At 38.3% G+C, this 16,110-nt stretch overlaps 1 protein-coding gene across 1 annotated transcript in view; it reads right to left on the bottom strand.

Annotated features, from left to right (window-relative positions):
* LOC122811300 (gamma-glutamyl hydrolase-like) overlaps positions 1-16,110 on the bottom strand; it is a 370,664-nt gene that overhangs the window by 157,729 nt on the left and 196,825 nt on the right. The window contains exon 7 of the mRNA XM_044083061.1: positions 13,919-14,012. Coding sequence (XP_043938996.1) covers positions 13,919-14,012 — 94 coding nt within the window. The remainder of the gene's footprint in view (positions 1-13,918; positions 14,013-16,110) is intronic.

Raw genomic sequence — 16,110 nt, 5'->3', positions numbered from 1 at the left:
TACTTTTTGTAATACACATGAAGAAGCATTTGTTGAAAGCTCTTGTGTGTTTTATTAAATATATTTGTGAACCTGGAGCCTTGCCTACATTTGTTGTTTCTTACAATCAGAATATGTTTGTTCAAAAAGTCATTCTGCTCTAGAGTTCATTTGGGGTACTGGTATGTTGCTGTGACTGTGGTGCAAATGGATGTGGGTGGATATTTTCACACCAATATCTGTTTTTTCCTAGAGTTCCATCCCTGTAGTGCATGATATATTTGGAAATACATGTGTAATTCCCAGAGCTGATTTGAATTAGTGTCGTGTTGGTCTTACTGTGGTTCAGAAGGTGCTGAGTGAAATAGTTGGCAGCTCTCACTGTTTCTTCTTTTCTGTTACATGACTGCAGTCATACCTCTCCACTGTTCAGAGTTTAGACACTGTCCAGATGCGTGGCTCATATATTTGGTCTGTTCCCCATAACAGTTGTGGGTTTCTGACAAATCACTGGGATGATGTGAGGACTGACATCAGTAAATAATGACATTCATTTGTGTTTCAAACCTGGAATCTATCAGGAATTATATGTTAAATCAAACCATGCTACTCTAGCAGATTTCTATGTGTATAACAGCCATATTTCAAAGATGTCACTATTGTTTGCCCTTTATCCCCCCACTTTGTCAAACTTTCTGCAGATGTCTTGCAGTAAGAGGTTGTCTCTCTCTCTCTCTCTATATATATATATATATATATATATATATAGCTATATATATATATATATTGTTGTGTCTTTCGGCTTTTCCCGGTTATGGGTTGCCACAGCAGAACTCCGGTCCACTAATGATTGGCAGTAGATTTTTACGTGCTGAGTTGCCGGCCCTGATGCACAACCTTCAACGAAGGTACGCCCATTCATGCATGTCTCCACACAGAAGATGCTTTAGCTGCGAATCGAACAGGACAATGTCTTACTGTGAGGTGACAATATATAGCACCACCACCGCAGTTAGCTATATATATATATATATATATATATATATATATATATATATATATATATATATATGTAGACTGCGGTGGTGGTGCTGCGGTAGAGTTGTCGCCTCACAGTAAGACGCTGTCCGGTTCAATTCTCAGCTAGAGCGTCTTCTGTGTGGAGACATGCGTGAATGGGCGTACCTTCGTTGAAGGGTGTGCATCAGGGCTGGTAACTCGGCACGTAAAACTCAACTAGCAATCATTAGTGGACTGGAGTTCCGCTGTGGCGACCCCTAACCAGGAAAAGCCGAAAGACACAACATGTACATATATATGGATATGAGTACTATGGATATATACATTTCCCTTTTATTAAATGACTGAAGTGCATGATATGTTTGTAAAAACATTACAAATTACTTTTCCTCAGATGGTATAGAGGTATGTGGTTGTGATTGTAGTGCACAGGGTCCTGGGTTCAATACTTGAAAGTAATGACTTTTTTCATTAATGTTAAATGACCAGAATGCATGATATGTTTGTAAAATCATTACAAATTCCCACTGCTCAGATGGTGTAGTGGTACATTGCTGTGATTGCAGTGCACAGCATCCTGGGTTTGAGACTTGGCAGGGCTGATTATTTTGTTGGTGGGCAGAACAAGGATTGATGGAGACAGAGTGAATAAGACACTTTTAAGCAGTTGGAAGTGGATTTGCATGGAGTTAAGCAATGCTAACAGATGGGTAAGCCCTCTTAGGTTCACTTAGCACCTCTTACTTCCACTTACACCAGAGCTAATTTTAATTAAAGTAAAGAAAAAAGAGTGAGAGAAAAGTGGTGAAATGGGGCAAGCAGGAGGTAAAACATTAGGAAAACCAGCTAGGGATGTGGAGGACAGGTGTAAGGAACGACCATAGCTCTATATTTCCTCTGCAGCAACAGTTGTGAATAATGTGCAGAATTTGGAATTTACAGCCTCACACCCCACAGGGAGGGGAGTTGGTGACAGACATTTGAAGAATAATTTATGGGTAGATTGATTTCATTGTACATGGGTGTGAAATGTAGAGCTACAGTATATATGGAGCAATGATTTTTTTGTGGGACAGATGCCCCTTTTTTAGGTGCGAGTGGGATGTTGGTGAAGGGCTGTAGGTATGTTTGGGGAGGTAGGTTTTGCAGGATAGGTAGCATTTCAGACAAACAAGACACACAAGACAGCAGACAGGGGTGGTATATAACACATGAGGGGTGTAAACACATTGGACGGATGCGGTGGTTGGGAATCAGAGTCCATGAGCCCCCAAATGGATACAGTGTGACTGAGGTCCCCACCCATGGGCAGTCACCACTGCACTTTTACGGCCCCAAAGGTGACTGCGCTGGGGGCTGGACAAGAGGGTCAGCCTTCCCCTCGAGGTGAACAGGTGGCTCTCCATCTGGCGCAGCTACCCACCCAACTCAGAGCGGATGATGCTGCTCACCATACCCCAGAACATTCTGCGGGTGATGGGTTCCTCTCAGCGCCTGTGCCCAGGGCGGGGACTGGCCTCATCACCTGAGGTGGTTCCACCTGAAGGTGCTGCAGGACCAGTGAAGGAGGATACTCCGGGTTGGGTCCCAGACGTGCTGGGGCCCAGTGCCATGACCAGATGGGGTGGGACAGGTGGATCTGCAGGGATTTGCCTTCCCAAACATGCTATGGTGTTGTTGTTTTCCCAGATATATTGGTTAGTCATGAACAACACATTGCAAAATTAGTTATAACAGCATGCATGGGTGTTCCCATTAACCCAAACCAATAGATCTGAAACAGTTGCATAGAAAACAGAACACATGCATAAATGGAACAACAGTAAGCATTTTAACAGCAAGCAAGTTACACTGATGGCAACAGGCCACTAATAACGGTATTTGAACAAGGTATGTTAATATGCAACCAATGAAATATATGAACAATAATGGAACACGTCCCAACAATAGGTTTTAAGAACAACATACTCATAGCATATGAAAAATAATTATTGATGCAGATGATGGGTGGGGGGAGAGGAGAAAAAAAGTTCATTAACAACTGTATTAGCTTCTATTTTTCACAACAGTACTGCTCAATACTCTACAGGTCTGCCCTCACTTTACATCAACCTATGGCCATTAACTTCTGTGGCACATACATACCTGTTAGACTGTCAACCTGTAATGGTATGAGACAGACTGGGTGAACTGTGGCCACTTTACTGGAGGGGGCTTTTACATGTCAGGGTTACATACTTGACAAAGAAGAGGTGCCCTCCAATGATGATGTGTGAGTCTGTTGCTAGCATAGTTCACCTGGATTCCTATCTGTGTCAAAGGTGATTGGCAGCAGTGACCACTCTCCGTGACAGAGTGACACTTGAGAGACATGTATCTGGAAGAGGGCATGGTGTATATACCTATCCTGCTTTCATTTGCAGGCATGGGGTTGGACGGTTGTACACGGTGTATTGTTATTCCCTTCAAACAGGTACTACAAACATTTCATTACCTGTAAGACATGTGGAGAAAATATCGGTTACCTCTTATCTGACTGTTTCTACAAATATTCCAGAATTCATGAGTGTACACATGCACATATCTCAGTACTACTTCCTGGATTTGAACCATGTTTGTGTGTGCTAAAATGAACTAGAAGGCTGTTTCTCATCACAATGGGCTACTAGGGAACCTCTGTATCTTGTTTGACTGTTTTCTGCCTAATACTATGTGGGTTAGACAGTCTGACCTTGTAATCCTGAGATCCATGCATGACAGATAGTTACTGTACTGTGTAGTAATCCTTTGAAATTATACGATCTGGAAAACAAAGGTTAATACAAGGTAATGCAGCAGGGGACAAACTATAATACGTTTGACATTAGTAATCAGGGTTCGGATTTTAGTGCATAATATATGTCATATTTCATGTATAAGTTGATTTACAGTCTACAAGCTACTGTCTTGCATACTAGCTGATATTGTTCTGAGAACTAGTAACTATCTGTCATGCATGGATCTCAGGATTACAAGGTCAGACTGTCTAACCCACAGAGTATTAGGCAGAAAACAGTCAAACAAGATACAGAGGTTCCCTAGTTCCAATTGGTGCATTGTACTCAATAATGGGTCTTATGAGGAAAGAGTAGAGGGGCACCATTACATCCTTAGATCTTGATCCAAACCCTTTCATGATCAGATGGGTCACATAAAAGGATTTTCTAACCACTTTGGCAACATGGTTATCAAAGGAAAGCTGGCTATCTACTTGGGTGCCTAGATCCCTTATTTCTTCTTCAGATTTCAGGGGATTACCTCCTATGTTGTAGTTTGCGGGTACTCTGTTTTTTCCAAAGGGGATTACTACACATTTTTTTGCATTTAGCTTGAGACCATGGCTTTGACACCATGCATCAGTCTCATTTAGGCCCTTCTGGAGGATCTCCATGTCGGCCGGAGACTCTATTATAGCACCCAGTTTGCAGTCGTTTGCAAACTTAGTCAGCCACAGCCCTTCTGTGCTTGCCTGTACTTCTGAGAAGTATATGCCAAACAGGAGGGGCCCCAGGACAGAGCCCTGAGGCACACCACTCATTACTGGTCTGGATTCGGACATAGATCCCGTTACTCTTACTTTATGGGATCTGTCTGAGAGCCAGTTTGCGATCCATCTTGTGACGTAAGGGTTTATGCCCAGGCTGGTGAGCTTATCAATAATACCTGAATGGGGAATGCTGTCAAATGCTTTAGCAAGGTCAAGGTAAGCCGTGTGTACCTCCTTTCCCTTATCTATAGCCTGAGTAACTGTCTCAAAGAAATCCACCAGGTTCAGGAGGCATGATCTGCCCTTGACAAAGCCGAACTGTGTGGGGTCCAGCGACTGGAGGTTCCCAATCTCTCCGTTTATGAGTTCCATAATGATTCACTCCATAGCCTTACAGATCAGACTGGTCAGGCTTATTGGTCGGTAGTTCCCAGGGTCAGTTGTGGCCACACCCTTGTGTAGCGGGACCACTGTTGCGGTGTGCCATTCTCTGGGCACATATCCTGTGGAGAGGCTGAGACTGAACAGGGTATTAAGATGTGGGGTTAATTCCTTTTGGAGCTCACGTATGACACAGCATGGGACACCATCTGGTTCCATGGAGGCAGTGTTTTTAGCTTTAGATAGAGCCTTGTTAGCCAACGTATCAGTAATAATTGGACTTACACAATCCCATGGAATGGTAATAGGCCCTGTAGGTGGTGAGGGGGGGATTTGCACTGAACCTGTCAGCCAAAATGTTGGCAATGTCAGAAGGGTCAGTGTATTTTGTTTCATTTTGTACTAGCTCAGAACAGACCTGAGCATTGCCATTTAGGTTTTTGACGTAGCCATAGAAGGCCTTATGGTTATCCTTGGCATCCTTGGCAACTTTCTTTTCAAAATTAGCTTTAGTTGACTTGATGAGGGCCCTCAGTTTCTTACTAATGCTGATCAGGGATGATTTTTCTACTTGAGATTTGGCCTTTTTTGTATAAGTCGCCTCCTTTTATTGTAAAGTTTGCTTATGGCCGAGTAATGGCTTATTAGTTAGTGTATATGATTTACTTTACAAGATGTCCCTCTATGTGCTTTTATTATATTACCATGGGGTGTGACTACACTGTATGAGACACTTATGTATACATGGGTGATTTCAGATGTTATATGCACTCACACTTACATTTTAGACCAGCTACACTACCCTGGTTGACAAATATCAATTACTACATAATTTAAAATTAAAATAATAATTTTAACACAGCTTTCACATGTAAAAATAAAGTGCCTATCTTGGTACTCAAACCATGAATGCCTGCATGCAAAGCCAGGTCTTTAACCACTACACTATCTTGGTGTGAGGAGTTTAGCTGTATATTTTTATTTATCTACTATGGGATGTTTAAGCAATGCTGAGCAGAGGGCCATAACGTGCACACCCACTCAGCTATGCTTAAACATGCCTTAGAATGGAAAAAATAAAGAAATTAATAAATCCACTTTATTTATATGTATCTGTACTCTTTGTCAGTCACTGTAAGGGAAATTGTAAAGGGATACATAGGGACAGATTTTAATTATTGCTCTTACAAACTTAGGAAGTATGACTGTGGTTTTCTAGCACATCACTGGCAAATCACTTGGGGTTTAAGACAAAACATACTGACAGACATTTGGGTTTCAGACTTCATACCCTTAGGAAATCTGTGCTAATGCAAACCTTTTATTCTATCAAATTTCTGGGTTTGTAAGTGTAATATTTAAAAAGTGTCCCTATATTTGTGCCTTTGTCCCCCATTATTTATGGCTTTGTACATCTTTCTTGCTCTAGGAGGTTGAGAGGTATGTGAGGCAGACATCTGAACATTCTGCAGAAACCTGTACAGTGAAGGGGTATGGCCGTATGGCACTTTTAAAATGGCAGACATTTGGGTTTCAGTCTTCATACCCTTCAGGAAGTCTGTGCTAATGCAAACGTTTTATTCTAGCAACTTTCCAGGTTTGAAAGTGCAATATGTAAAGTGTGTCCCTATTTTTGTGACTTTGTCCACCCATTATTTATGGCTTTGTACAGCTTTCTTCCTCTAGGAGGTTGAGAGGTATGTGAGGTAGCATCTGGGCATTCTGCAAAAACTTGTACAGTGGAGGTGTATGTCTGTACAGCGCTTTTACAATGCAGGGTGTGTGTGACAGAACGTGTCACACACCCCCTGCATTGCTTTCTTGCTCCCCTATCCATTTCAGTGTCCGCGGACATTGAAATGCTTTTAAAAAGTGCTGTACAGCACTTTCTGAGTGCAGGGGGCGTGTTAGATGTACGTGCACCACTTAAACATGCCTCCTGCACTCAGTAGTGTTTGTGTCTGTTTAGCCTTAGCAGCAGCGCACCTTCATGAATATGCAAGGCATGTTGCTGTTAAAGCTATGGTTACACAGACACGATTCACTCCGTGCAAGAATAGCACTATTCCTGCATGGAGATTATTGAATCCAGAGGATAATTTTCATATATCACATGTTTGATTAAAAATAACACTTCCAACTACTGAAGAACCAAAACTACAACAGATGTTAGAGTGTAAAACAAAATAAAATGAAAAAAACTGATGAAACACTCAAATAGATGCAAAGGAACTTAACCAAAAGGAATTAGCAGTTTCTTTTAATATCCGCTTTCATCAAACTTCTTCAGAAAATACAAAGTTAAACTAAAACCAACAGCCTTTTATACAGAATTTCATATAAAACAACCAATAACCTTTATCCATTAATTAATTAAACATTAAATGGTTTTCCCAGCCCTGTCAGTTAACTGTTTTGTACCCATATCTCCTGTCTCTTAGAAAACATTTAATACTGATGTAATCATTTAAACAAGGTAGAGAGTCTGCTTTCAACTTTATTTGCCATTGCACCTCTTTCTTCTCTACCTGGGTTTAAAGGACCCATCCCTCTTTCTCCAAACCTTTTGCGCGGTTTTCTCTAAAAACTCAGGGCTGCAACCATGGCTGACAAAAAGGCTATTAACAAATGTTATCTCTTGTTCAAAAACTTCATCATTACTGATCATACGAGATGTCCTGATGAACTAACCTCTTGGAACATTTATTTTTATCTGATAAAGGTGGTTACTGCAAAAGTGACAATAACTGTTAGAAAATGTTTTTTTTATTTGTATTTCACTTTCAAAATTATTTTTGTTTGAATTACATTTTAACCTCTCATCTGCAAAACAGATAGCATGTCCTAGCTCTCTTCCAGTAAATCTAAAAAAATGATAAAATCCTGTTTAAATGATTAACAAATGTAGTTCCATCAACATTCATAACAGTTCCTTAATCTGCTTTCCCAGCACACAATACATTCCTACCATAATACATCTCCTAATACTTTTTCATATTCTAACCTGTAAGATTTTAGTCAGGATTCTGTAGTCTGTGCTACATAGTAAAGTAGAACTCCAGCTTTTCATATCTCATTTGTCACCCCCCCCAAAAAAAATGATGACGCTACTCATTATAAACTGCTAAAGTGAGATATTCATTCACAACATCCAGAAATACAATTTTTTGTATCTCTTCCATAGAGATTTAAAAACACAACTGAGTCAAATTTCCTCTGGAGGGCTATCTTTATGTGTCTGTCCTAATGCCATTTTAAGCTTGTCTAACTCAATTTTCTTATCGGTAATATTTTGAACTCCATATATCTGTTGTAAATGTCAGTGTTTTAACTCTTCACTTTCCTGACATTATTCATCATATAGTTACCGTAGTCATAATATTTTGTTTACATTTCTTACAGTGCTAGTACCCACAAATTATAAATTGTATGTTCATGTGTCTTAACCCAACCACCTACAAAAGATAAGGCCTTTTTTCCTATTAAAAATATATATGTATATACAGCAATGTCTATATTATTTGTCTTGTTTTTAATAAATTTCTATTCCTTTCCTCAGACAATCATGGCCATGTTTTTCTACTGAATATTCATATTTCTGAAATAACAGTCTATAAAACTGCTTCTCCCTGAGTATAATATTATTAGTTTTAATGTGCGTGTGTATATATATATATATATATATATATATATATATATATATATATTATATTTTCTTTTTTATATTGTCTTTAAATTCTATCCATCAACTGGTAAGAAACAGGAAAATCTGTCACGGTTAAATACCCTGCCCATAATGTTTTGGCAGTGCTCTTCAAAGGTTTCTCCTCTACCAATTTGAAAGTTAATTTTTAAGCCCTTTCCTACCACAAAACTCTTCTTCATCAACAAACTCTTCTCATATAGCACAATGATAAGAAAATCCAGTCAAATTGCTCCCCTGTTCATTTTTATAAGTTTTAAGAAAATAAGAGGTCTATCTCCATCTGTATATCCTTCATCCTGTTCTAAATGCAAATCACCTATCATTAAAAACTCATTATCAATTCTAACCTCTCTAGCTATTTCGCCTCTTACGTGTCTTATATTAGAATTGAAATCACTTGCTAACAAAGTTAATAAATTTGCCATTAAATATGCCCTTATACCCTCTAATAAGCTTCACCTGTCCTCATATTTTGTAATTGCATATGATGCAATCATTTTCTTTACATTTTGTCAAATCACTGCATCCGCATTAACCCCTTAATGCCCATATTATCAAAAAAATCTTTAATTCTTACTACAAGCTTTATGGAAAGGAAAGCAGTTCATGAACAGGTCTCTGTACTACTCAACCAGCCAAACAACCAAAGAATGCCATCTTCTCACAGATTGCCAAACTGCTGCTGTTCCCATCAAGAAACAATCTAGTATCCAAAAATTTATGAAGTCATAATGTCAGTTTTTAACAACTGTAATTCTATAACATGTCAACATTTTCCCTTAATGCTATTGACAGTTACAGATAAAAAATAATAATCAATACTTTTTGTTTACTTTTTCTACCCATGCTTTTTAGCTTTCTTTTTCGTTTGTACACTCTACTAGCTATAGTGCCACTTTTATCGTCACCTAGCTCCTCTGTATCCGCAGTAGTAATAGTCCCCTTCCTCAGTTCCTGCACTGTCCTTTCTATAGTCACCATGCTCCCTTTCAGATTTTTGCAAACATCATTTAATGCCTAAGAGGCATTTGTTTCTGCTTGTACTCCGTGTGCACTGATCTTACTTTTGTCTTCTACCCCAGAAGACACCATGCAGGTGCCTTCCTTATGCTGCTCTGTTTCTGCCCTTTCTCATGTAAACAACTAGCTTTCCCCCCTCATATTGCAGGAGAAAGTTTCCTTGTCAATGACAATCAAACCACATTTGTCTTTCATTACCACACTTACTGGGGATGGCTGCACATAGCAGCCAAGTAATGTTGGCTGGGGAGGGGAGCACTGAACAAACATAGGGAGAAGAGTAGGGGAAAGGGGCATTTAATTGTAACAGGCATAGGTGAGGGTTAGTTATAGGATAGGTCAGTTTAGGTCAGGAAGGGAATGGGTAGTTTGTATTCCAGACTTTTGGATTTTTCCCATGGGAGCAGTAGATTGAGCTTTCTACCCTGACCCACTACTCATAAAAGCAGGGGTATGGTACACTAATAGGCTTGAGGCATAAGATCAGTCTGACAAAACTAGAGTGATGGATCCATGGACTACAAGGGTGATTGCCTATGTACTACTATACAAACATTGTTAAATTTGGTTACCATTTGTCCAAATTCTTTTTTAATAAGCACATAACTGTGTCCATTTAAACCTCATTCTGTGCATGTGTTTGCTATTTTTGACATTCCTTAGAGCTGGAATATGTAATGACAATGGGTCTTGATGTGCTGTGTAGTTTGGGTAAATAATCTTGGTAGGTTGATGAGGTTGAGAACAGGTATGACATAAAAAAAATGACAATTATGGTATGTGCTAACTACACTAGGTTGTGTCTAAAAGATGAAAAGGAGGGTTAATTTATACCAGTGCATACCCTTTCCAAGACAAGCGTGTTTCAATATGCATTCCTTAACTGTGTGCTCTTTGTCCCCTTATTTACTGCATCATTTAAAGGACAAACATTTAACAGGTTGCCCAGCTTTCCACAAAAAAGCACATCTTACACCATCCCTTACAACACAAAAACACTCTAACTTCATTTACTGCACAAACACCAGGCAAGTGAACAACAGCATTCTGTACAGTTTTCAGCGTCACCTCTACTTGCAAGCCCCTATTCTAAATACCCCATCATTATGTCATTCAAAACATCAAAAAGAATCATTCTTTGTCAAGATAGCCTTCTTGGCATCCACGTTTTCAACTTCATTGCTTGTAAATTGTAAAATAATATATTTTCTCCTACAATGAGAAAATGGAAATAACGTATTCCTGATAAACTTCACAGTCCTGTTTTTTTATCAGAAAGGTCTACTAATTTAAATGCCAGTTCATGCATTTCAAAATAACCTAAGCAAATCCTTAATTTCAAGTTGCATAATAGCACACACATGTCGTTCCTTTAAATTTCTATGTGAACTAGAGCAATATTTAAAAATTATCCTGATTATTAACAAAGTTGTTGACTGCTATACTCAGATTTGTATAAATATGAATGATAAAAAATGCAGACCAAAAGACAAAAACAGTGTATTTAGCCTTCAAATTGCATGGCCTTCTCAGAACCCCTTCATTTTCTCTCATCAGACCGGCCTCTGACCCACTCAGCAACAAGGAGATGTGGCTGCTATTTAGCAAAGTAGACACTCTGATGTGGAAAACAAGCACTGCTGGACCTAAGGACATGCAGAAATGCACAGCAAACTTTACAAAATGGAGCAGTTAGCTGTGATAATGAAGAACCAGCTGAAGTGCTTAACTTCCAGATTATGCAGAAAATAAAGGGCCAGGTGGCAACTTTGCACCCCCCTTCAAATGTCTACATGCAAGCTTTTAAAGAGATCGAGTAAACTGTCTATATATCCATTCTGTTTTTGAAAGGCACTTTAGCTTTAAAAACCTGGAGTCTGACAGACATTTTATGAAGTGACTGTTAAACTGGGATTATTTAAATGATAGATGTTAGCTGTCTTTTATTTTTAACATTTGGTGTGCTCTGTAAGTTGACAGCTTGGAGAGCTATCACATTTGCTCCAACTTTGATGCAGTCCTAACTGATACAAGAGGCTGGTTAATGTTTCAAGGGATCCAGCTTGAATCACAGTTAGAGGAATATGAAGAGCTGTATTAAGGAGAACAAAAACAGACTTTATGCAATGTCCACTTAATGATGAACTGACAGGAGAAATGCTGGAGTTTTCTAAGTCTTTGCCTGTGTTAACTGTCAAGTTTGATACTGTCAAACCCACATTCTTAGCTGCAGCAAACTCCAAGTTTCAGAAGTGGTACTACAGTCACGGCAGTCAACGTAACGACACAAAATCTCTCTTAAAAATGGTCTTTCATAAGCACAGACTTAACTTCTTCAATTCATACAAAAATAGAGCTTATGTATCACAGTTGTGACCAGAGCTGTAAGAAGGGTGGGACGAAGTGGGCAGCCGCCTTGACTGCATGATGTTAGGGGAGAGTGACCAGCAGGTGTTGACTGGGTGGAGCTGCAGAGCTGTCATTCATTTATGAAGCTGTGAAGGTACTGAGACTTCAAACTTTCTGGAAAGCTTATTGTTGTAGTAGCAGCAATAACAAGGTGCTTCTTACAGTCACAGAGGTACAGAAGACCTTTTTCTGGTCTTCAGTTTTTGGAAGACCTATTTTGATCTTTAATTTTGGGTTGAGGAGTGGTATTTACTCTAACTCACCTTTTGCCCTAAACACTTAAATGCATTTTAACTCATTAACACCTATGTGACATTGAATGTCACGCCTCTAGTAGCCTGCATACATCATTGCATTGCAGAACATGTTCAGAAAAATCAATTTAAAAAATATAAGAAAAAATGTAAATAACTTGTGAACAATACAAGCTATTAAAATATACAAATAGCAGTTATCAGTGAGAAATATTCTTTACAGTGATACTAGTCGGTGCACTCAGTATTTAAATATATACTAGAACATATTATTAATTCACACAAACCCAAAATTATATTTTTTGCTAAACTTTCTCAAACAAATTGTCAAATTTTGGAAAATGTATAACCTGCACATATACTGTTAAACATTAATTAACCAGATATACTTTCATAGTACAGCAAAACATTTTAAGTGCAAGTTTATTTAGATATTTAAAAAAATATGAAAACATATGCTTATTTGCATAATTAGCCATATAAATAACACATCATTTTTTTCAAGATTTGCAGCTTAAAGTGCAAATATCAAACTCAGTTTTCCTCAAAAACATCTAAGGTTTTACCTGATACCATGCAACAGTTTGTAAGTTGCTTGTTTTTTTTTTAAATATTGAGTACATATAGAAATACTACTTAATTTCAAAATTACCGGTAACCAACTAACAATAGCTCAAGCATAATGTCATATAAATGGACTTTGACAATAATGTCTCCTGTCTCTCACTATAGTATTTAATACCATTCCCTTAACAGCATCTAAGTCTCCCAATTATGAAACTACGATCATAAATACAAAAACATGAATAACAAGTGGTAAACAGTGATTAATTTTTCCTCAGTAGGAGATCCTAGATTAGCAATCCTAGTGTCATTTTGCTAATAAATCCATGCCTTTTATAATACTGCCTATTATTAACTACTAAGTCATTTAGTTAAAGAAGCCAGACTCAATAAAGATCTGAACACCATAAGGAGCTGTGTGCCAACCTACGTATGTACTGTTGTTCAGCTGTCTAGAGGGTAGCCATTACAGTGAGGATGTATACAAAAACGTACTTTAGGTGGGAGTGACTTAAACTTGAAACCAACATTTTTTTGCTCTATTGAAGACAGCTGTGTGTATTTGTAACGTGTGTGACTGACATAAAACACAGAATGCTAAGAACTTTCATACTGAATTCTTTGATGATTAATCCATGCTTGATACATGATCCAAAAGTAAATGGAAAATAAAATATAACAGTGAATCATGAGTCAAGAAGTAAATATGATTTAGTGAAAAAAAAAATCAGTTAATCAGTATAATTTTCCCAGATATAATAGACTTGGTTGGGGATTCACTGACCTTCTGTAGAGTCTTCTGTTATATAACAGAGATAAAATCTGTACATACGTGCATGTGTGTAAATCCATATGCTACATACGTGCATGTGTATAAATCCATTTGCTTTTATATAAAAAATCTACCGATGTGACAAAACTGCATTTAAACAAGTGATAACAGCTAGTTATTTGCAAAGCTGTTGTTCCTTAGGATGAAACGCTTAACAGCATGAGTTTATTTTAACTAATTAAATACACAAAGTCAAAGCCACATACTTGGCAAGTTTCTCTCCTTACCTTCTATTGTGGATACAAAGTCTACTCCATTTCTATCCTTGTTAGTTGAGAGTATGGTAAAAAAATCCTTCAGCTTTCCACAATTTCGAAAGGTCTACAGAAAATATGAAACACGGAATAGTAGTTAATTTTCCTGTTTTGAAAAAAAAAATATGTAGTTTGGTCAGTAAATTTATCACTAGCTTGACTGTCTAATTGCAGTTCCTTTGTTAGATATGTAGGAACTGATGACCCATTGGATGACACATTTACAGTGGTAGAAAAGAAGACAGTGACAGTAAAAGAGAGGTGATAGGCTGTGGTAGAGCTTGCTTTTTCTGGAACCAGCAGACCAAGGGAGAAGAGGATTATGGAGTATAATGAGTGGTTATGGAAATGGTCAAGGAAGAAGGCCATTGGGCTGGAAGATATAGCTGTATATAAAGCAACCGACTGTATGTCCGGGACAGGGTCCAACTTACTTCAGAAGGGGCAGTGATGCTTAGGGCTAGGTCAAAAAGTTAAAAGTTCAATGGTCATATCTTTGAAATGAGAAATAAGCTGGAATGAGGCATGAGAGAAGAATAAGAAAGGGAGAAGTGCTCATGCATTGGACAGAGGGAGTAAAAGGACAAAGACCACAGCAGAAGAATAAAAAGGGTGACAGTGGGTAGTATTACTATGCAGTCCAAAGAGTCTGGGGAGGACAATGTGGGAACAAGCAGTGACGGAGCCAAGGCAGGACACTGTAGAAATCTCAGAACTAAGGACCACTGAAGAAAGGTGGTGTGACATGGAGGCTTCAGAGTATAAGTTTATTCATTTATTTTATTTATTTATTTTACATTTGTTGACTGAGATAATCTGGCTGAGCTGAAGTAGCCCTTTTTCATCAGAGGCTCGAGGACGAAAGCTCCATAAGTTGTTTAAGAATGGCACACAAGAAAGGGATAGACAGATGAAAAGGGGAGGAGGGTGAGTGATGATCTTCATCAGCCGAGAATATCAAATGTTAGGACAGGTACAAGGAGGAGGAATAACAGGCCTTAAAGCAAGAGGTAAAGGTGAGGAAGAAGCAATGGTCAAAACCTAAATTAATTGCCTTTCCAGTTAAGATAGCTGAAGGAAGAGGAGTGCTGGTGGAGGAATATAATGTATTCTCATGGGTATAACAAACAAAAAGATGGGAAGTGAGGGAAATAATATAGAGTTTGGTAAGAGGAGCAGTATATTTATATTCACTGGGTTCTGAACCTGCTTAGAAGAAACTGTAAAATTCTTAGCTCCAGATTGGAGAGTGGATGATTAAAATTTTTGGACTATGGTCAATTGGTAAGAGACTTACTAGAAAAAAACAGAATCCTGCACATGGTCCTAATGAAGGTGGAGGCATAAGGAGATATTCAGGTGAAGACAATATTAGCCAACAATGATGGTGCAGTTGCATGGTTGTGGTGGTAAAGAAGGATAAGACACAAAGGACAAAACAATGGCATTTGGATTCCTGTGGAATGAGTGACATTAATATGGAAGCATTAGATAAATATGATACAAGGGACTGCATGGAATATGAAAGGACCTGATCGTGCTGATTTGATTTTGTGACAGGCTATGTAGTTGGGAATACTCTTAAGGGAAGCTGTTATTACAGTCAGGATCGACTATAACCGATTATATCAAAAGATAATAAAAATGATTTCTCTATGGTTCTCACCATATTTATCTAATCTGGTTAGGACTACTGCAGAGGCCCCATTTGTAGAGGATCATACAGCAACCACCAGTTCCATATCATGATCAAACTCTAAAGATTGTTCAGGACAAACTGATTAGATTTATTTACTTAGAAGAAGCCCTAAATATATGGTACTGTACTTCACACAGGAAGGTGATTTATTGTTTCAGAGTGTCATACTTGTTAATTTACCAGCTGGCCTTCAAGCTAAGAGACAATTGACAGAGGGCAAAGGATAAATCATCCATTTGGACCTACTTGAAGGTGGAATTATTCCATCATCAGGAGACAATTCCAAATTAAGGATGTAAACAAGCTTTCAAACAGTGTAACAAGATACTAAAAAGCAAAAAAGGTTTTGTGCAGTAGTCACAGTTCTATTAGATCTGGTTAAGTGCTTTTGTTCCAAATCTGGAACTTCATCAAAACCTCTATCACATCAATTCAATTTTCAGTAAATAAAAAATCACTTTATCAA

This window comes from Protopterus annectens, chromosome 9.part0 (assembly GCF_019279795.1).
Source record: "Protopterus annectens isolate FY-2018-M chromosome 9.part0, PAN1.0, whole genome shotgun sequence".
In the NCBI taxonomy this organism is placed as follows: domain Eukaryota; kingdom Metazoa; phylum Chordata; order Ceratodontiformes; family Protopteridae; genus Protopterus; species Protopterus annectens.
Note: the sequence above shows the minus strand (reverse complement) of the source record. Positions and strands in the feature narration are given on the sequence as shown.